The sequence below is a fragment of the Tachyglossus aculeatus genome, chromosome 2, assembly GCF_015852505.1.
Source record: "Tachyglossus aculeatus isolate mTacAcu1 chromosome 2, mTacAcu1.pri, whole genome shotgun sequence".
NCBI classification, from domain to species: Eukaryota; Metazoa; Chordata; class Mammalia; order Monotremata; family Tachyglossidae; genus Tachyglossus; species Tachyglossus aculeatus.
Window position 1 is genome coordinate 175522118 of NC_052067.1, and position 22889 is coordinate 175545006.

General features: G+C 49.3%; 2 gene segments (V, D, J or C); both read right to left on the reverse strand.

Moving 5' to 3' along the window:
* Window positions 1–19942, reverse strand: part of LOC119945440 — a 59982-nt gene extending 40040 nt beyond the window's left edge. Inside the window, 3 exon segments of the C gene segment in view lie at window positions 9388–9497; window positions 19590–19769; window positions 19894–19942. Coding sequence covers window positions 9388–9497; window positions 19590–19769; window positions 19894–19942 — 339 coding nt within the window.
* Window positions 11243–11912, reverse strand: LOC119945474. The segment is given in 2 exon segments: window positions 11243–11550; window positions 11830–11912. Coding segments are annotated over 2 exon segments (357 nt in total).
* Window positions 19943–22889: the final 2947 nt, after the last annotated feature.

Sequence of the window (22889 nt, forward strand, 5' to 3'; positions counted from 1 at the left end):
TTGATGATGATGATGATGAAGTCAGAAGGCAGAGGTCGGGGGCCAGATGCTTCCAGGGAAAGGGCTGGAGCTGGGGCCCAGGCAGTCTAGCTGGGGGATTTCCCATCTGTGCCCAGGACTCACCTTCTCCCGGGAGACAAACGGCCACCAACAACACTGGCCCTGGACCCATGGCGGGGTTGAGGCCGAACTGAGTGTTTCCCGGCTCTGGGCGCTGAAATTTAGAATTTCAGGGATCTGGGTTGGGTTGGTCTGTGTATGATGTCACTGCCCCTGCCTGCTGACACCATCTTGGGAGGAATGGCAGTTGGGGAGTGAGCCCGAAGACCCTCTCCCCACAATTCTGATCCCACTCAGGGCTTGTCACTGTTCCTAAGGGAAATGGTTCCTCCCACAACTTCTCAGGGCCCTAGGAGCTCAGGGATGGGGGCACACAGGCAGACAGGGCAGGATTTGGGCAAAGAGTTGGGAGCTCTGTGCTTAGTACAGTGCTCTGCACACAGTAAAGTGCTCAAAAAATTCGATTGAATAAATGAATGAGCTCAAAAGAGCTCAAAATGACTGAGTCAAAGCCTGTCAAGGGTCATACTGCCCCTCCTGGTCCGGGCCCGAGGCCCTGCTGAGATGGAGAAGGAGCAGCAGTAGCAGCTGAGAGGGCAGAGCATTGTCAGTACAGGGTGGAGAAACTTAAAGAGCAGATCCATGGGTGGGTGGTAGAGACAGATGGTCTCTTATTGGCGCAGAGGCTGCTGTTGAAAGAGGAGAAGCAGGAACAGAGAAGGAGGGATTGGTTCAGTGGAGGCATGAGGGTAGCTGGAGTTGATGCTGAGTCTGTGGGCAGTAGTATGACCTAGTACACAGAACAAAGGTCTGTGGAACTCTAGAATGTAAGCTCGTAGTATACAGGGAATGTGAAAGAGCCTGGGCTTGGGAGTCAGAGGTCATGGGTTCAAATCCCAACTCCACCACTTGTCAACTGTGTGACTTTGGGCACACAGTTACCTCATCTATCAAATGTGGATTAGAACTATGAGCACCACGTGGAACAACCTGATTACCCGGGTTCTAATTTTGCCTCTGCCACTTGTCTGTGGTGTGACCCTGTGCAAATCACAACTTCTCTGGGCCTGATTCATTCACTCAATTGTATTTATTGAGTGCTTACTGTGTGCAAAGCACTGTACTAAGTGCTTGCAAAGTACAATTTGGCAACAGAGACAATCCCTACCCAACAACGGGCTCACAGTCTAGAAGGGGAAGACAGACAACAAAACAAGTAGACAGGCATCAATACCATCAAAATAAATAGAATTATAGATATATATATACTTCATTAATAAAATAGAATAATAAATATATACAAATATACACAAGAGCTGTGGGGAGGGGAAGGGGGTAGGGCAGGGGGGGGAGTGGAGGCAATGGGGAAGGGAGGAGGAGCAGAGGAAAAAGAGGGAGCTCAGTCTGGGAAGGCCTCCTGGAGGAGGTGAGCTTTCAGTAGGGCTTTGAAGGGAGGAGGAGAGCTAATTTGGCGGATGTGTGGAGGGAGGGCATTCCAGGCCAGAGGTAGGACATAGGCCAGGGGTCGATGGCGGGACAGGTGAGAACGAGGCACAGTGAGAAGATTAAGCACCAGAGGAGCGGAGGGGGCGGGCTGGGCTGTAGAAGAAGAGATGGGAGGTGAGGTAGGAGGGGTCAAGGTGATGGAGAGCTTTGAAGCCAGTAGTGAGGGGTTTTTGCTTCATGCGAAGGTTGATAGGCAACCACTGGAGATTTTTGAGGAGGGGAGTGACATTCCCAGAGCGTTTCTCTAGAAAGATAATCTGGGCAGCAGAGTGAAGTATAGACTGAAGTTGGGAGAGACATGAGGATGGGAGATTACCTAACTACTCTCCTACAACAACCCAACCCACACACTTCACTACTCTAATGCTACCCTTCTCACTGTACATCTATAATAATAATAATAATAAAATACCTATCCCACTGCCAATCCCTCCCTAATGTCCCCTCACCGCCATCCGGCCTCTGGCCTGGAACAACCTCCCTCCTCAAATCCGACAATTACTCTCCTCCTCTTCAGTGCTTTATTGAAGACACATCTCCTCCAAGAGGCCTTCTATGACTAAGCCCTTCTTTCCTCTTCTCCCACTCCCTTCTGCATTTTCCTCACTTGCTCCCTTTATTCATCTCCCCTCCCTGCCCCACAGCATGTAGGTACATATCTGTAATTTATTTATTTATAATAATGTCTGCTGCCCCCACTAGACTGTGGGCAGCAACTGTTTGATCATTGTTACATTATGCTCTCCTAAGCACTTAGTACAGTGCTCTTCACTCAGCGAGCAAGCTCTCAATAAATACCACTGAATGAATGAACAAATAGATGCTTGTGCCCAGAGAACTGAGCCATTTTCATTCTCGAATCAGACTTTTCACTTTGGCTTTTTCTCCATGCCCATGGCAGTTCTCTCCCCTTCTTTCCTGTATCTGATCATGTCCCTCTGTGTTGCTGCCCTACCCTGGACTCTGTGGGGAGGGGAGAAGTCTGATATGTGTGCATTTGTGTGCATGCCTAGAAGACAGGTGTCTTGTGAATTATCTTTTTGTGGTACTTGTTTAGTGCTTACTATGTGCCACACACTGTATTAAGTGCTGAAGTAGAAACAAACTAATCAGATTGGACACGGTCTTACGGTTAAGATCTGCATTTTACAGTTGAGGCAACTGAGGCACAGAGAAGTGAAGTGACTTGCTCTGTCATACAGCAGACAAGTAGCAGAGCTGGAATTAGAACCCAGGTTCTTCTCTTTCCACTAAATGATGCTGCTTCTCGATTCTGTGGAGAAAGTGGGATCACATTCTCCCTCCCACTTGAAATTCCTTCTCTCTTCATTTCTGACAGACCTCCGCTCTCTCCAATTTCAAAGCCCTACATAATCACATCTCCCAGAATGCTGTAGCAGTGATGGGGAAGTTCACAGGTAGATGAGACCTTCATTCCCCTTCTCTGCTTCCTGCCCCGAGCCAGGGGAGGTTCATGCATGGGGCAGAGGGGACGCTGCAGCACTGTGATTCTACTGCTCGCACAGAAATATAGTGACGATTGGCTCGTGTCCACAGAAGTCAGGTTCAGGGGGAAGTGCGCCTTCTCCTTCCGAGACACTGAATATCCCTGGGGGATGTCTCCCTCATCAGTCAAGCCTACGTTGTTAGAATAATAGATCAGCCGCAGTCCCAGCCCCGGGTCCTGCCGGTACCAGTACATGGCGTTGTGGTTCTGGTTCTGCTCACATCTCAGGATCACCTCTGTCTCCGACTGGGCCAGCAGATATCTGGGGGTCTGAGTGACTGCGGTGCCCACGGGGCCTGCAGAAGAAAGAAAGAGAAGTCAGGAGGCAGAGGCCCGGGGCCAGACGCTGCCAGGGAACGGACTGGAGCTGGGGCCTGCCCAGTCCAGCTGGAGGATTTCCCATCTGTGCCCAGGACTCACCTGCTTCCAGGACACAAATGGCCACCAACCACACTTGCCCAGGACCCATGGTGGGGTCGAGGCTGGACTGGGCCTTCTCCCAGCTCAGGGCTGTTTCCCCCCGTTGGACTCCTAGGTCCCATTGGCCGAGTGTGTGATGTCACAATGTGCTCTCTTACCCATAGGCTGCATTGGGAGGCATGCACAGAGCGTGCCCTCCAGCCACAGCAGGAGATCTGAATTCCCAGACACAACCTCTGTCCCAGCTGGCTCCAGATCCATCGGCTTTGCTCTCTTCCAGAATCTCAATCAATAAATCAATCAGTCATATTTATTGATTGCTTATTATGTGCACAGCACTGTACTATCCTCCATCTACAACCACTCCCTTGGAGAACTCATTCACTCCCATGGTTTCTACTACCACCTCTTTGCGGATGATACCCAAATCTACATCTCCAGCCCTGATTTCTCTCCCTCTCTTGCATTTCCTGCTGCCTTCAAACCATCTCTTATTGGATGTTCTCCCCTCACCCTAAATTTAATATATCCAAAAAAGAACTCATCATCCCTCCCAAACCCTGTACTCCCCAGCTTTCCCATCACTACAGATGGCACCACCATCTTTCTTGTCTCACAAGCCCATAATCTTGGTGTTATCCTTGACTCCTCTCTCTCATTCAACCGGAATATTCAATCCATCATTTAATCCTGTCTGTTCCACTTTCACAACATTGCTAAAATCTATCCTTTCCTCTCCATCCAAACTGCTGCCATGTTAATCCAATCACATATCCTACCCCACTTTGATTAATGTATCAGCCTCCTTGTTGATCTCCCAGCCTCCTGTCTCGCCCCAGTCCAGTCCATACTTTGCTGCCCAGATCATTTTTCTACAAAAATGCTCAGAACATATTTCCCCACTCCTCAAGAACCTCCAGTGGTTGCCCATCCACCACTACATCAAACAAAAACTCCTCACCTTTGGCTTCAAAGCACTCAATTACCTTTCCCCCTTCTACCTCACCTCACTACTCTCTTACTATAACCCAGTCTGCACACTTCACTCCTCTAACGCTAACCTTCTCAAATGTACCTCGATCTTGTCTATCCCACCGACAACTCCTCACCGATGTCCCCTTGCTGATGTCCTGCCTCTGGCCTCGAACACCCTCCCTCCTCAAATCCGACAATTACACTCCGACCCGCTCTTCAAATCCTTACTGAAGACACAACCCCTTCAAGAGTCCTTCTTCGACTAACTCTCCTTTTCTCCTCTCCCACTCCTTTCTGATTAGCCCTGACTTGCTCCCTTGATTCATAACCCATCCCAGCCCCACAGCATTTAGGTACAAATCTGTAATTTATTTATTTATATTAATGTCTGTTGCCCCCTCTAGATTGTAAGCTCATTGTGGGCAGGGAATGTGTCTTTTTATTGTTATAGTGTACTCTCCCAAGCGCTTAGTACAGTGCTCTGCTCACAGTAAGCTCTCAATAAATATGATTGAATGAATGAATGAATGCTTGCTCCCAGAGAAATTTTCGTTCTTGAATCAGACTTTCCACATTGACATTTTCTCCATGCCCATGACACTTCTCTTCTCCCCTTCTCTCCTGTGACTGACCATGGCACTGCCCTTCCCTGGACTCTGTGGGAGTCTGGGGGGGGGGGGGGGGTGCGTCTGTGTGTGTGAGAAAGCCTAGAAAACAGGTGTGTGTGTGTGAATTATTTTTTGTGGTAATTGTTTAGTACTTACTATGTGCCACACACTATACTAAGTACTGGAGTAGAAACAAGCTAATCAGATTGGACACAGTCTTAATCCTCATTTTACAGTTGAGGTAACTGAGACACGGAGAATTGAAGTGACTTCCTCAAAGTCACACAACAGACAAGAGCTGGAATTAGAACCCAGGTTTTTCTGACTCCTAGGCTCGGGCTCTTTTCACTAGATGCTGCTGCTTCCTGATTTTGTGGAGAAAGGGGATCACACCCTCACTCCCACCTGAAATTCCCTCTCTCTTCAAATCCAACAGACCTCCACTCTTCCCAATTTCAGAGCCCTTCTAAAGTCACATCTCCCAGAAACCATCCTTGACTACTCCCTCATCTTCCCACTCTATTTTCCCACACTAATCCATTGCTTATGCACTGAGGTCCATATGCCCTAAGCACTTTGGGACTCACACTCCACTTAGTCACAGATCCTTATACGTGGTGGCTTTCCCTATCTGTAATTTATTTTAATGTCTGTCTTCCTGCCTAGACTGTAAACTCCTTGAGAGCAGGGAACCTGTTTCCCAATTCTGTGACTCTCCTAAGTGCTTTGTACAGTGCTCTGCATGCGATAAGCACTCACTGAATCAATCAATCAATTGTATTTATTGAGTGCTTACTGTGTGCAGAGCACTGTATTAAAGTGCCTGGGAGAGTACAATTAGCAGATAGGTTTGATTGACTGTACCAGATCCTTTGCTCCTTTCCCTGGTGGGGAAGTGGTAGCATGTTGGGGGACTGAGGGCTGTGGGAGTAGAAGAACCAGCCTCCCCAAGGAGTTTTGGGTCTTCAAGTCAGTTTCCAAGGCAGCAAGCTTGTGCCATAGCTGCATGGTGCTCCTGGGGGCCGCGGAGAGGCTTCAGGGATGGAACATGCTTGGTTAAGGGAGAGTCAATTGCAGTCTGATGACATGGGACAGAAATCCGTGGAATCCCGGACTCCTCAGAGGAGAATTTCCAGGGTTTAGTGCATCTCTCCTCCAGACTCATAATTTTCTCCCAGGCTTTGGTCTCTTTGACTCAGGTCTCTCCTATACCAAAACACTTTGCTCTCACTGAACACACCTATCCTGGCCGAGCCTTAAAATTTCATGGTCTCTAAAATGGAGGCCCCACAGACAATGGACCAGGCTAGATATGCTTGCATACACATCAGCACTTAGGATAGTGCCTGGCACATACTAAATGCTTAACACTTCAGAGAAGCAGTGTGGCACAGTGGAAAGAGCACGGGCTTTGGAGTCAGAGGTCATGGCTTCAAATCTCAGCTCCACCACTTGTCAGCTGTATGACTTTGGGCAAGTCATTTAACTTGATTTAACTTGATTGATTGATTTAACTTCTCTGGGCCTCAGTTCCCTCATCTGTAAAATGTGGAGTAAGACTGTGAGCCCCATGAGGGACAACCTGATCACCTTGTAATCAATCAATCAATCAATCAATTGTATTTATTGAGCGCTTACTGTGTGCAGAGCACTGTACTAAGCGCTTGGGAAGTACAAGTTGGCAACATATAGAGACAGTCCCTACCCAACTGTGGGCTCACAGTCTAGAAGGGGGAGACGGAGAACAAAACAAAACATATTAACAAAATAAAATAAATAGAATAGATATGTACAAGTAAAATAAATAAATAAATAGAGTAATAAATACATACAAACATATATACATATATACAGGTGCTGTGGGGAAGGGAAGGAGGTAAGGCAGGGAGAATGGAGATGGGGAGGAGGGGGAGAGGAAGGAGGGGGCTCAGTCTGGGAAGGCCTCCTGGAGGAGGTGAGCTCTCAGTAGGGCCTTGAAGGGAGGAAGAGAGCTAGCTTGGCGGATGTGGGTAGGGAGGGCATTCCAGGCCAGGGGGATGACGTGGGCTGGGGGTCGACAGCGGGACAGGTGAGAACAAGACATGGTAAGGAGATTAGTGGCAGAGGAGCGGAGGGTGCGGGGTGGGCTGTAGAAGGAGCGAAGGGAGGTGAGGTAGGAGGGGGCGAAGTGATGGAGAGCCTTGAAGCCGAGGGTGAGGAGTTTCTGCCTGATGCATAGTTTGATTGGTAGCCAATCACTTCCCCAGCACTTAGAACAGTGTTTTGCACATAGTAAGTGCTTAATAAATGCCATTATTATTATTAACAAATACCATCACTATTATTATCAGTATTGGTATTACTGGAGGTATCGTGGAGATTTGGGGAAGTGCTGGAAGCAGAAAACTTTCATGCTAAAACCAGTCAGTGTCAAGCTGCCCCCTTCTGGTGGAGACCTAGAGAAATCTGCTGAGACTGGTTGGGTTGAAGGAAACAGGAATTATAATAATTATGTTATTTGTTAAGCTCTCACTGTGTGCTAAACATAGACTAGGCGCGAAAGTCGAGCCAAGGCAATCAGATTGGACAGTCTAAGTAGGAGGGAGTAGGTTTGAATCCCAATTTTACACACGAGGAACCCAAACCCATAGAAGTGAAGTGACTTGCTCAAGGTCATGCAGAGAAAAGGGACAGAATTGAGATTAGACCCTAGGTCCTCTGACCCCCAGTCCTGCACTCTTCCCATAGCCTGGTGAGGGTATTGAGAGCCACACAGAGAAGCAGCGTGGCTCACTGGAAAGAGTAAGAGGCTATGGGTTCAAATCCTGGCTCCGCCAATTGTCAGCTGTGTGACTTTAGGCAAGTCACTTAACTTCTCTGTGCCTCAGTTCCCTCATTTGTAAAATGGGGATTAAGACTGTGAGCCCCACAGGGGACAAACTGATCACCTTGTATCAATCAATCAATCAATCAATCAATCGTATTTATTGAGCACTTACTATGTGCAGAGCACTGTACTAAGCGCTTGGGAAGTACAAATTGGCAACACATAGAGACAGTCCCTACCCAACAGTGGGTATCCCCGCCAGCGCTTAGAACAGTGCTTCACACAAAGTAAGTGCTTAACAAATGCCATTATTATTATTATTATTGAGTGGGGTGGGGAGGTATGTTGAGGGAAAAATTAAGTATCTGATAGAATGAGAGATGGAAAAGGAGAAATGCTTTCTGTTGGAGGAACAGGAGAAATGAAGTGGGAAGGTTGCTGGTGGGAGAGGAGAAACTGGGACCAGGAAACACAGTCATTGTCAGCGACGTTTTTGGTAGGAGAATGATGCATTTGGAAAAGAGTTTTTAGAAGGAGACTTGGGTAGCTTAGGGTAGGATAGCCAGCAATGGGGAAAGAAGTTGGAGTCAGGAAGACCTGCACAGAGGCCTGTGTAGTAATCCAAGAGAAGGGGATGAGGTCTGGAACAAGGGTGTAATATATCATTTTGAATTAGAATGGATGGGCGTGAAATCTGGGAAACACTTTACACTGGAAATAGCAGGATTTGGGGGCAGATTCAGTGAGAAGTGAGGGACAGAGAGAAGTCAAAATTGTGGTGAGCCCTCAGCAAGCTGCCTTGTGAGTGACTGTTTGTGATCCCGCGAAAAACAACAAGGGAGAGACTTTCCGATGGGCTCTACCTGACAGGTGATTGCTGGCCTGTGGGGGTGGAGTATGGAGGGAGGCGTGCCTTTCTCTCCCTGTTCTACCCAGTAACGGGCCTGGATCAATCAACGACTGCCAGGTAGAGTCACAGCTGTGATGCCTATAAAAGGCGGCCCATTTGAATCACATGGGGCACACAGGAGGCAGCACTGAAGTACCTGGAGCAGAAGCATGCAGAGAAACAAGAAGGAAGCACGCTGAGGGCAGCAGAAACAGCAGGAGAGCAGGACTCAGAATCAGAAAAAAGAAGCATTGGCAGAAAGGGCTCCTTTGACCACAGACTGGTATTGGACCCTTGGGTGGTCAAGTGAGTGAGTGTATATGTGCATGCTGGTAAAACTAAGTGAAACACATTCCACAGTAACCTTGGTGATCAGAGAAACAAGGTGTCACTGAGGCTCCCCCTGTTCAGGAAGGTCATCGTTGGTAAGAACGAGGTGGGGGGGGGGGGGCATGCAACAAAAATGACACTAGGGTTACGAACTGCAGGACAAGGAGAATGGTATAGCAGTGATAGAAAAGTTCACAGGTAGATGAGGCCTTTATTTCTTCTTCCTGCCTTGGGCCAGGGGAGGTTCGTGAACAAGGTGGAGGGGAGGCTGCAGCGCTGTGGTTACACTGCTCGCGCAGAAATACAGTGATGACTGGTTCATGTCTGCAGACCCCAGGGTCAGGGGGAAGTGCGCCTTGTCCTTCCGAGAGACTGAATACCCCTGCGGGACGTCTCCTTTATCTGTCAAGCTATTGCTAGAATAATAGATCAGCCGCAGTCCCAGCCCCGGGTCCTGCCTGTACCAGTACATGGCGTTGTGGTTCTGGTTCTGCTCACAGCTCAGGATCACCTCTGTCCCCGTCTGGACCAGCAGGTGTCTAGGGGTCTGGGTGACTCCGGTGTCCGCGGGGCCTGCAGAAGAAAGAAAGAGAAGTCAGGAGGCAGAGGCCGGGGGCCAGATACTGCCAGGGAAAGGGCTGGAGCTGGGGCCCGGCCAGTCCAGCCGGAGGATTTCCCGTCTGCACCCAGGACTCACCTGCTCCCAGGACACAAATGGCCACCAACCACACTGGCCTGGGGCCCATGGCGGGGCCGGGGAAAGACCAGGCAACTCCCAGCTCTGGACACTGAAGCCTAGATTTCAGTGGCCTGGGTTGGGTAGGTCTGTATATGATGCCACTGCCCCTGCCTTCTGGCACCGCCCATGGGGGATTGGTAGTGTGTGGTGGGGCGGGGGGCGAGACTCTCTCCCCACAATTCTGGTTCCACTGAGGGGATTTATATGTTCATGTCACTGATACTAAAGGACCTGGCTTCTCCAGCTTCTCAGGGCCCCTGGGAGCACAGGGACGGGGGCACGTGGGCAGCCTCAGCAAGATTTGGGGGAAGTGTTCAGAGTATGAAAATGATCCAGTGTCACACTACCCACTCTAGCCCAGACCTGCGACCCTGCTGAGATGGAGAAGGAGCAGCTGTAAAAGCTGAGAGTGCAAAGTGCTGTCAGCACAGGGTGGTGGAAATTAAAAGAGCAGATCCTTGGGAAGGTGGAAGGGAGAGATGGTCTTCTATTGGAGCAATGGGAGAAATGGAGCATGCAGGCTACTCATGAGACAGAAGAAGCAGGAACCAGGAAGAAGGAGGGATTGGCTCAAAGTAGGCAGGGGGGCAACTGGAGTTTTTGGGAATCAGTATGACCTAGTGCACAGAACAAAGTGTTTTGTTTTAGTGTGTTTATTGCTACATTGTACTCTCCCAAGCGCTTAGTACAGTGCTCTGTACTCAGTAAGGGCTCAAAAAATACAATTGAATGAATGAATCAGAGGACCTGAGTTCTAATCCTGACTCCGCCACTTGTCTGTGGTGTGACCTTGCGCAAGTCACAGCTTCTCTGGGCCTCATTTCACATCCAGAAAATGGGAATTAAACTTACTCAAACTGTGAACTCCAGGTGGGACAAGGACTGTGTGCACCCTATTTATCTTGCATCTCCAGTGCTTATAAGCACTTAATACCATTATTAGTAGTATTATTTTTGGAGGGAGAATCAGGACAGGGATGGCAGCAAGGGGAAGAGAGGAGAAAGTTCTCATGCAGGGCACGGGCAGGAGGCTGGCAAGGATTCATTCATTCAATCGTATTTATTGAGCGCTTACTGTATGCAGAGCACTGTACTAAGCGCTTGGGAAGTACAAGTTGGCAACATGTGGAGACGGTCCCTACCTAACAGTGGGCTCACAGTCTAGAAGACTGTGGGATGGGACTGATGGTGATTTATCAGGGACCTCTCAGATAGGTATGACTGTGTCTTTGTCCCTGTCCTGCCCCTAGCTGGTCCCAGGATCAAGATGCCCAGCCTTTGTCCAGCAAGTCCAAGGTTGAGGCAAGCCTGAGGGCCTTCAACCCCCTCCCAACTTCCTGCTCCCTGCCCCAGGCAGGTGGAGGTTTAGGCATGGGGCAGAGGGGATGCTGCAGCGCTGTGGTTAACTGCTTGCACAGAAATACAGTGATGACTGGTTCGTGCCTGCAGACTCCAGGGTCAGGAGAAAGAGCACCTTATTTTTTCGAGAGACTGAATATCCCTGAGGGATGTCTCCTGGTTCAACAAAACCAGTGTTCCTGGAGAAATGGATCAACCGCAGCCCCAGACCTGGATCTTGCCGGTACCAGTACATGTAATCGTGGTTCATGTTCTGTTCACAGCTCAGAGTCACATTCTTCCCCTTCTGGACCAGCCAGTATCTGGGAGCCTGGGTGACTCTGCCCTCTACAACTCCGGTGTCTGTGGGGCCTGTTGGGGAAGGAGAGAGAAGACAGGAGACAGAGGCCGGGGGTCAGGCACTGCCAATCAATCAATCAATCAATCGTATTTATTGAGCACTTACTGTGTATAGAGCACTGTACTAAGCGCTTGGGAAGTACAAGTTGGCAACATATAGAGACAGTCCCTACCCAACAGTGGGCTCACAGTCTAGAAGTGTGAGCCTTTCCCTTTTCTGCCAGGGAAAGGGCTGGAGCTGGAGCCAGGCCAGCCCAGCTGGGGGATTTCCCATCTGCGCCCAGGACTCACCTGCTCCCAGCAGACAAACAACCACCAACCACACTGGCCTGGGGCCCATGGCAGGGTTGGGGCTGGACTGAGGGGTGCCCCAGCTGAGCGTTTCCCCCCGAGTGTGGGGCTTGAGGTCTCCTCAGGTCCCATTGGCCAATTGTGTGATGTCACAATGCGCTCTCTTCCCCATAGGCTGCGATGGGTGCCTTGCACAGAGGTGAGTGTGCCCTGCCACACTCACCCATCCCAACCACAGCCTCTTCCCAGCCTGGCCCAGGCCTGCTGGCTTTGCTCTCCATCTCTCATTCATTCATTCAATCATATTTATTGAGCACTTACTGTGTGCAGAGCACTGTACTAAGCGCTTGGGAAGTACAAGTTGGCAACATATAGAGACAGTCCCTACCCAACAACGGGCTCACAGTCTAGAAAGGGGAGACAGACAACAAGACAAAACATGTGAACAGCTGTCAAGTCATCAGAATAAATAGAATAAATAGAAGTAAAGCTAGATGCACATCATTAACAAAATAAAATAAATAGAATAGTAAATATGTACAAGTAAAATAGAGTAATAAATTTGTACAAACATATATACAGGTGCTGTGGGGAGGGGAAGGAGGTAAGGTTGGGGGAATGGGGAGGGGGAGAGGAAGGAGGGGGCTCAGTCTGGGAAGGCCTCCTGGAGGAGGTGAGCTCTCAGTAGGGCTTTGAAGGGAGGAAGAGAGCTAGCTTGGTGGATGTGCAGAAGGAGGGCATTCCAGGCCAGGGGGAGGATGTGGGCCGGGGGTCGATGGCTGGACGGGCGAGAACGAGACACAGTGAGGAGGTGAGTGGCAAAGGAGCGGAGGATGTGGGCTGGGCTGGAGAAGGAGAGTAGGGAGGTGAGGTAGGAGGGGGTAAGGTGATGAAGAGCCTTGAAGCTGAAAGTGAGGAGTTTTTGCCTGATGTGTAGGTTGACTGATAGCCACTGGAGATCTCTCCCACTGTATGGGCCTGGAGAAATGAACCACTCTTGAATCAGGTGTTCTGCAATGGTGTTTCTCTCTGCCTATGCCCACAGCCCTTCTCCTCTCCCCTTCCACTCTTGTGAATGACCGTGCTCCACGTTCTGTGGTCCTTAATGATGATGATAATAATAATTATTATTATAATGGTATTTGTCAAACACTTACTAGGTGCCAAGCACTGTTTCAAGCACTGGGATGGATACAAGGTAATCAGGTTGTCCCCTGTGGGGCTCACAGTCTTAATCCCCAGCCCTTCCCCATTCCTGTTAGCCAGTCAGTCAGTCATTCAGTCAATTGTATTTATTGAGCGCTTACTGTGTTCAGATCACTGTACTAAATGCCTGGGAGAGTATAATATGACAATAAACTGACATGTTCCCTGCCCACAACGAGCTACTATCTAGAGCCAGAGGCAGACATTAACATTAATAAATACATTACAGATAAGGAAGTAAGACACAGAAGGAAGTGAGAAAAGAGGAAGGGAAAGCTTAGTCAGGGAGGGCCTTTTCAAGGAGATGTGCCTTCAATAAGGCTTTGAAGCGGGGAGAGTAATAGTCTGTCAGATATGAAGAGGGAGAGAAGCAGCATGGCCTAGTAGATATACAATAAACCTGGGAGTCAGAAGGACCTGGGTTCTAATCACAGGTCTGCCCCATGCCTGCTGTGTAACCTTGGGCAAGTCATTTAACTTCTCTGGGCCTCAGTGACCTCATCTGTAAAATGAGGATTAAGAGTGTGAGCCCCATGTGGGACAGGGACAGTGTCCAACCTGATTTACTTGTGTCCACCCCAGTGCTTAGATCAGTGCTTGGCACATAGTAAGCGATTAAAAAGTACCCTTATTATTATTATTATTATCATTCGGGTGCTCCAGTCCAGGGGCCGGTGATGAGATAGACAACATGGAGGTACAGTGAGAAGGTTAGCATTAGAGGAGAAAAGTTTGCCAGCTGGGTTTTAGTAGCAGAGTAGTGAGAAGAGGTTAGGAGTGGCAAGGTGATTGCATGCTTTAAAGCCAATGGTGAGGAGTTTCTGTTTGATGCAGAGGTGGGTGGGCAACCACTGGAGATTCTTGAGGAATGGGGAAACATGGCCTGAACAGTTTTGTAGAAAAATGATCCTGGCAGCAGAGTGAAGTGTGAACTGGAGCAGGAACAGACAGGAGGTACTGAGGCCAGCAAGGGGGTTGATACAGTAATCAACGTGGGATAAAATAAGTTATTGGATTAATGTGGTAGCTACTTGGATGAAGAGGAAAGGGTGGATTTTAGTGCTATTTTGAAAGTTGAATGCACAGGTAGAATATGATGCAGCAAAAAACAGGTATATTCCCTCCCACAACAAGTTTACAATCTAGGGGGCAGGGGAGACAGACATCAATGCAAATGAATAAATGGAAGGTATGTATATAAGTGCTGTGGGAGGAGGGGAAGAACAAAGGGAGCAAATCAGGGCAACACAGAAGGGAGTGGCATAGCAGATAGAACACAAGCCTGGGAGTCAGAAGGTCATGAGTTCTAATCCTGGCTCTGCCACTTATCTGCTGTGTGACCTTGGGCAAGTCACTTCACTTCTCTGGGTCTCAGTTCCCTCATCTGTAAAATGGGGATTCATACTGTGAGCCCCATGTAAGACAGGGACTGTGCCCAGCCCCATTTGCTTGTTGGCACCCCAGTGCCTAGTATTGTGCCTGGCACATAGTAAGCGCTTAACAAATGTCGTGATTATTATTTTTATTAGAAGAGGAAATTTGGCACGGACCCTTCCCCACCTGACGCTGTGTGCATCTCTGGGCACAGAGATAAACAGCACTGCGAGCAGAATGGAGACAGTTGAGGGTCAGCTGAAACAACCCATTCCAGGACTCCTGGTCGAGAGGTGCTCGGGTCCCTCCCTCATCCCAGAGAAGAAGAGGAACCTCAGGGCCCCACCCCCGTCGGGAGCTGCCTGTACCAGGACAGGGCTGAGTTGGACACCCCATCCAGCAAGCAGTTCTGGAAGAAAGGCCCATCCCTTCAGGCCGCAGCAAGGTGGCTGGGGCCTGGAGGAGGGTCTGACACTAGACCCTAGGTGTGAGCCCTGCAAAAGACAGGCCGAGTCCTTTCATTCATTCATTCATTCATTCATTCATTCAGTCGTATTTATTGAGCACTTACTATGTGCAGAGCACCATACTAAGCGCTTGGAAAGTACAATACAGTAATAGAGACAATCACTGCCCGCAGTGTGCTTACATTCTGGGTGGGGGGGAGACAGACATCAAAACAATTGAACAGGCATCAGTTTAAATAAATAGAATTATACATATATGCATAAGTGCTGTGGGGTAGTGGGGTGGGGCGGAGGGAAGAACAAAGGGAGAGAGTTTGGGAGTTCGGGAAAGAGACCCTCCCCCAGCATCACACACTGACCAATTCGGGGCTGTTCAGGGTCGGATGGGGAAGCCGAGCTGAGAGGGACGTGGGAACAAGGAGAAGCAGCTTGAACTACTGACGAGAATGGGCTGGGGAGTCAGAGGTGTCATGGGATCTAATTCTGGCTCTGTCACTTGTCTGCTGTGTGACCTTGGGCAAGTCATTTCCCTTCTCTGGGCCTCAGTTAACTCACCTGTAAAACAGCAATTGAGATTGTGAGCCCCACATGGGACAGGGACTATGTCCAAGCTGGTTACCTTGTATCTACCCCAGCGCTTAGAACAGTGCATGGCACATAAGTGCTTAACAAATACCATTATTATTATAATTATTATTGTTAAGGAGGGAAGGATGAGGCCGGGAGTGGGGATCCCCCCACCCGGTCAGGACTTTGCGCTCCTCCTCCGCTCTCCTCACCCCCTTCTCTGCTCTCCTTTCGGGGGCCCAGAGCAACGATCCCCCTGGAGAGCAGAGAGGGGATGATCTGGCCTATCTGGATGATCTAATAATAATAATTATAATGATTATGGTATCTGTTTAGCAGTTTCTATGTGACAGGCACTGTACTAAGCACTGGAGTGGATACAAGCAAATTGGGATGGACACAGTCCCTGTCCCATGTGGGGCTCACAGTCTCAATCCCCATTTTCCAGATGAGGTAACTGATACCCAGAGAAGTGAAGTGACTTGCCCACGGCCACACAGAAGACTAGTGGCAGAGCTGGGATTAGAACCCATGACCTTCTGACTCCCAGGCCGTGCTCTATCCACTATGCCACGCTGCTTCTCACCATTGTACTTCCCAAGCACTTAGTACAGTGCTCTGCACACAGTAAGCGCTCAATAAATACGATTGATTGATTGATCTGTGGCAGAGAGACCCCCGGAAATGGAGGGGTTACAGGGCCAAGGATCCTCTAGACTGTGAGCTCGTTGTGGGCATGGACTGTCTCCCTTGTATTGTACATTCCCAAATGCTTAGTACAGTGCTCTGCATAAAGTAAGAGCTCAACAAATACAATTGAATGAATCCTCATGGTTCTTGCTCTGGGGGCGGGGGAGGGCAGGTGGGAGGAAAGTCATGGCAGTTCGGTGGGCTCTCCATCCATACCGCTACCCTGCTCATTCAAGCTCTCATCCTATCCCGTCTGGACTACTGCATCAGCCTTCTCTCTGATCTCCCATCCTCGTGTCTCTCTCCACTTCAATCCATACTTCATGCTGCTGCTCGGATTATCTTTGTCCAGAAACGCTCGGGGCATATTACTCCCCTCCTCAAAAATCTCCAGTGGCTACCAATCAATCTGCGCATCAGGCAGAAACTCCTCACCCTGGGCTTCAAGGCTCTCCATCCCCTAGCCCGCTCCTACCTCACCTGCCTTCTCTCCTTCTACAGCCCACCCCGCACCCTCCGCTCCTCTGCCGCTAATTTCCTCACCGTACCTCGTTCTCGCCTGTCCCGCCATCGACCCCTGGCCCACGTCATCCCCAGGCCTGGAATGCCCTCCCTCTGCCCATCCACCAAGCTAGCTCTCTTCCTCCCTTCAAGGCCCTACTGAGAGCTTACCTCCTCCAGGAGGCCTTCCCAGACTGAGCCCCTTCCTTCCTCTCCCCATCGTCCCCCTCTCCATCCCCCCCATCTTACCTCCTTCCCTTCCCCACAGCACCTGTATATATGTTTATATGTTTGTACCTATTTATTACTCTATTTATTTTATTTATTTTACTTGTACATATCTATTCTATTTATTTTATTTTGTTAGTATGTTTGGTTTTGTTCTCTTTCTCCCCCTTTTAGACTGTGAGCCCACTGTTGGGTAGGGACTGTCTCTATATGTTGCCAATTTGTACTTCCCAAGCACTTAGTACAGAGCTCTGCACATAGTAAGCGCTCAATAAATACGATTGATGATGATGATGATGATGATGGGGGGTCCTGGGGGTGGGGTGGTCTGGGGGCGGGGGTCTCAGCGACTGACAGTGCAGTAGGCTGGAAGGGTCTCAGAGTCTGGCGGTTTGGTTGCTGAGATGCGGGGGTCTTGGACTGGTAGTGCGGTGGGCTGGGGGGAATCTCAAGGTCAAGTGGTGCAATGAATGGGGGGGGGGGGGTCTCAGGGTTTGGTGGTTTGGACTTAACATGTCCAAAACAGAGCTCTTTATCTTAATAATAATGATAATAGTAATAATGGTATTTGTTAAGCACTTACTATGTGACAAGCACTGTTCTAATCAATCAGTCAATCAATCATATTTATTGAGCGCTTACTGTGTGCAGAGCACTGTACTAAGCAGTTGGGAAGTACAAGTTGGCAACATATAGAGACGGCCCCTACTGAACAGCGGGCTCACAGTCTAGAAGTGCTGGGGTGGTTACAAGATAATACAGTTGTCCCACATGGGGCTCACAGTCTTAATCCCCATGGTACAGATGAGGTCACTGAGGCACAGAGAAGTTAGGTGACTTGCCCAAAGTCACACAGCTGACAAGTGGCAGAGCCAGGAATAGAGCCCATGACCTCTGACTCCCAAGCCCAGGCTCTTTCCAATGAGCCACGCTGCTTCTCTAACACTGCTTTTCCGGTGGTTATCCATCCACCTCCACATCAAACAAAAATTCCTCACCACTGACTGCCCCCTCCTACTTCACCTCCTTTCTCTCCTTCTCCAACACAGCCCACACACTTCACTCCTCTAGTGCTAACCTCTTCACTGTGCCTCCATCTCGCCTGTCTCGCCCACCAACCCCTAGCCCCCATCTTGCCTCTGGCTTGAGTCACCTTCCCTCCTCAAACCCGACAGACAATTACTCTCCCCCTCTTCAAAGCCTTATTGAAGGCTCATCTCCTCCTAGAGGCCTTCCCAGATTAAGCCCCACCTTTCCTCATCTCCTACTCCCTTCTGCGTGGTCCTGACTTTCTCTCTTTGCTCTTCCTCCCTCCCAGCCCCACAGCACTTAAGTACATATCTGTAATTTTACTTATTTGTATTGATGTCTGCCTCCCCACCTCTAGACTGCAAACTCGTTGAGGGCAGGGATTGTGACTGTTTATTGTTGTATTGTACTCTCCCAAGCTTTCAAGTAGGTGTTCAATAAATACGATTGAGTGAATGAATGAATGAACTGAGGGTTTCTGTGCCATAGATTGGCTGATCCTGGGTGTGATGTCACTTCCCTCTCTGCTAGCAACGCCCCTGGGGAAATCTGGGATTCGGAGAATGGACACACCTTGTGGGGTTGAGGGAGGGCCGCCCAGTTTTCAGCCTGGAGACTCTCCCTCTCCTCTGGTCCCTCTGTTTCCCTGTTACTCTCCGAGTCCTCCAATTCCTCCCATTCCTGGGGAAACGAATTCCACAGTACAATCTTTGGGCTCAGGGACTTGTGTCTGCCCCCTTCCAGGACCGCTTGGAGCACTCTGACCATTCATTCATTCATTCTATCGTATTTATTGAGCGCTTACTGTGTGCAGAGCACCGTACTAAGCGCTTGGGAAGTACAAATCGGCAATATATAGAGATGGTCCCTACCCAACAACGGGTTCACAGTCTAGAAGGGGGAGACAGACAACAAAACATGTAGACAGGTGTCAAAATCGTCAGAATACATAGAATTATAACTATATGCACATTAACAAAATAAATAGAATAGTAAATATGTGCAAGTAAAATAAATAGAATAATAAATCTGTACAAATATATACACAAGTAATGTGGGGAGGGGAAGGAGGTAGGGTGGGGGGGATGGGGGATGGAGACAAATGAATCTCAACTGTCTCTTCCCCAGTCCCCTCTCAATCAATCAATCAATCAATCAATCAATCAATCGTATTTATTGAGCGCTTACTGTGTGCAGAGCACTGTACTAAGCGCTTGGGAAGTACAAGTTGGCAACATATAGAGACGGTCCCTACCCAACAGTGGGCTCACAGTCTAGAACGTGACACTTTCCCTGTGATGGGTGTTGTGATCGCCGGAGTGTGACGTGTATCCTAGGTTTCTCTCTTCTAAAACACAAATGAGAAAAGTTCCCATTGGGAAAGTCCAGGTCGGGGGTGACTGTGTCTCTGCCCCAGCCCTGCCCTCCAGCTGGTTCCGGGACACCAGGCTGTCCAGCCCTTGTCCAATGAGTCAGAGGCTGAGGCAGGTCTCGGGGCCTTCAGCCCTCTCCCGGCCTCCTGCTTCCTGCCCTGGGCCGGGGGAGGTTCGTGCACGGGGAGGAGGGCACAAAGCAGCGCTGTGGTTTCACTGCTCGCACAGAAATACAGCGAAGAATCTGTCGTCTTCACAGCGGAGTTTTCGAGGGAGAAACTCCGCGTTTCTGACCGCGTGACCTCAAATTCTCCTGCAGCTTCGCCCTTGGTCTTCTCTCCTTTTCCAACGGAATAATAGATGAGCTGCAGCCCCTGTTCCGGGTCCTGCCGGTACCAGTACATGGCATTGTGATTGTCGTTCTGCTCACAGCTCAATGTCACCTTCTTCCCCGTCCGGGACAGCAGGTGCCTGGGGGTCTGGGTGACTCCGGATTCCGCGGGTCCTGTGGGGGAAGGAGGCAGAAGTCAGGAGGCAGAGTCCGGGAGTCAGACGCTGCCTGGGAAAGGGCTGGAGCTGGGAACCGGACAACCCAGCCGAGGGATTTCCCTTCTGCACCCAGGACTCACCTGCTCCCAGGACACAAACGGCCACCAACCACACTGGCCCGGGGCCCATGGTGAAGTCAGAGAAATAAGACGAAAGGATGTAGCCACTCTGGGGAGGAAAATGTAAGTGTAGGAAAAAAGAAAAATCACAGGTAAAAGGTGTGAAGGTGTCATACTGCCCCCTTCTGGTGGAGAACTGGAGAGACCTGCTGAGGATGAAGGCGGAGAGCTCATGGGCTGGAGGGCCGGGGTAGGGCCTCGTCAAGGGGACAGGTTAAAGAACAGATGGATGGGGACATGGGAGGGGAGAGATGGTTTCTAGTGGAGCAGTGGGAGAGATGGAGTGTGGAAGCTGCTGGGAGACGGGGGAAACAGGGACTGGGGAGAAGGAGGGATTGGTTCAACGTATGCAGCAGCGGAGCTGAGCTAGATGGTGGGTCTCTGTGGAGGGAGAATCAGCACAGGGATGACCATGAGTGGGAAAGGAGGAATTTCCCATACATGGGAGAGGGTGGAATCTGGTAAGGTTGGACCGATCATGATCTTCAGAAACCAAGGTTGAGTGGGATCACAATGCCAGTTGGATTCTGTTGTCATTATTATCATCGTTGTCACGTGAGTTTGGGGAGACGGGAGAGGTGTGATCTGGGAGGCAGTTGAGAAAAATGATCCGGCCAGCTGGGAGTTGATAATGGAAAGAGGCTGGAGGCAGAGAGATCGGGGAGGAGGCCATTTCAGTAATCCGAAAGGAAGGGAAGAGGGCTGGAACAAGCGTGGTGGTAATTATGGTGAAGTGTGGCAGGGGAAGGTCTGGGAAACATTGGGGAGGAAACATTGCAGGATTGGGGGAAGAATCAATGTTGGAGGTGGAGACAAAAAGAAGTCCAAACAAGGCAAGGATAGGAGCTTCAGGGAGAGGAAAATGGTGGTGGTGTTGACTGTGTTGGGAAGGTTAAGGGAAAAAGCAGAGGACAGGAATTTTGTGTTTGCTGTAATGCGTTTCAAATCTCTCTAGACTTTAGCACACGGTGGGCAGGGATTGTGGTCTAGTCGTTAGGGAATGGTCCTGGAAGTCAGAAGGACCTGGGTTCTAATCCCCACTCTTCCACTTGTGTGCTATGTGATCTTGGGCAAGTCACTTCACTTTTCCGTGCTTCAGTTACCTAATCTGTAATAATAATAGTAATGATGGTATTTGTTAAGCGCTTACTACATGCCAGGCACTGTACTAAATGCTGGGGTGGATACAAGTAAATTGAGTTGGACATAGTCCCTGTCCCATGTGGGGCTCACAGTCCCAATCCCCATTTTATAGATGAGGGAACTGAGACACAGAGAAGTGAAGTGACTTGCCCAAGGTCACACAGTGGACAAGTGGTGGAGTTGGGATTAGAATCCATGATCTTCTGGCGCCCAGGCCCTATCCAGTAAGCCATCCTGCTTCTCTGTAAAATGGGGATTGAGACTGTGGGTCCCATGTGGGACAGGGACTGTATCCAACCCTATTTGCTTGTATCCACCCCAGCACTTAGTACAGTGCCTGGCATATAGTAAGTGCTTTACAAATATCACAATTATTATTATCATTATTATTTTTATTATTATTACCAACTCCATTATATAGTACTCCCCCAAGTACTCAGTACAGTGCTCTGTACACAGTAAGTTCTTGATAAATACCACTGATAGATTGATTGATCCATGAACATCACCTATTCAGAGGAGACTTGGAGGCCGGAAGGTCTGTAAAGCAGATGGAGGTCAGCCTGGTGAGGGCAATGTGGGAGTCATCAGCTCAGAGGTGGAGGGTGATCCTTTCAATAAATACCATTAATTGACTGATGGATGGATGGAGGTCAGACTGGAGAGTTTGCTGTGGAAGTTAGCTCAGAAGTGGAGCCTGATGCTGTGAGATTGGGTGAACTCGCTGAGTGGCTGTTTGTGGAATGAGAAGCGCAGAGGAGCTGGAACAGAGTCCTGTGGGACATCAACTGTGGAGAGCCCAGAGTAGGGGCTGTCCTCGGGGTCCCAGCGGTGACCTTTGGTGGCTGAGAAGGGCTCCCTGAAGCTGGTGACCCCTGGACAAATGACCAGTCTTCAATAAATAAATGAATCTAGACTGTGAGCCCGCTGTTGGGTAGGGACCATTTCTATATGTTGCCAACTTGTACTTCCCAAGCGCTTAGTACAGTGCTCTGCACACAGTAAGTGCTCAATAAATACGATTGAATGAATGAATGAATGAATCAATCAATGGTAGTTACCATGTGCAGTTAATCCTTACTGTGTGCAGAGCACTGTACTAAGTGCTTGGGAGAGTGCAGTATGGCAGAGTTAGTAGACAGTTTCCTTGCCCACAGTGAGCTTACAATCTAGAGGGGGAGAAAGACAATAATATAAATAACTAAATTATAGATATGTGCATAAGTGCTTGCATGTATGTCTGAAGGTGGAGTGAATATCAAGTGCTCCAGAGTCACAGATCCAAGTGCATATATGATGCAGAAGGGAGAGACAGCCAGGCAAAGGCTTAATCACGGAAGGCCTCTTGGAAGAGATGTGCCCTTAATAAGACTTTGAAAGTTGGGAGAGTGGTGGTCTGGCATATATGGAGGAGGAGTGAGTTCCAGGACAGAGGGAGGATATGCGAAAGGGGTCAGCAGTGAAATAGATGAAATGGGGGCACAGCGAGCAAGCTAACACAAGAGGTTTGAAGTGTGTGGGCTGGCCTGGAGTAGGAGATTGGTGAGGTAGGAGGGAGTGAACTGATTGACCGCTTTAAAGCCAATGGTAAGGAGCTTCTCTTTGATGCAGAGATGGGTGGACAAATAGTTGAGGTTCTTGAGGAGTAGGGAGACTTGAGCTGAAGGTTTTTGGGGGTACTTTTAGAAAAATGATCTTGGCAGAAGAGTAAAGTATGGACTGGTTAATGCTCAGATCAGCATAGTAGCAGTTTGGGTGTTGAGGAAAGGGTGGGGTTTTAGCAATGTGTGAGGCTTGAATCTACAGGATTTGGT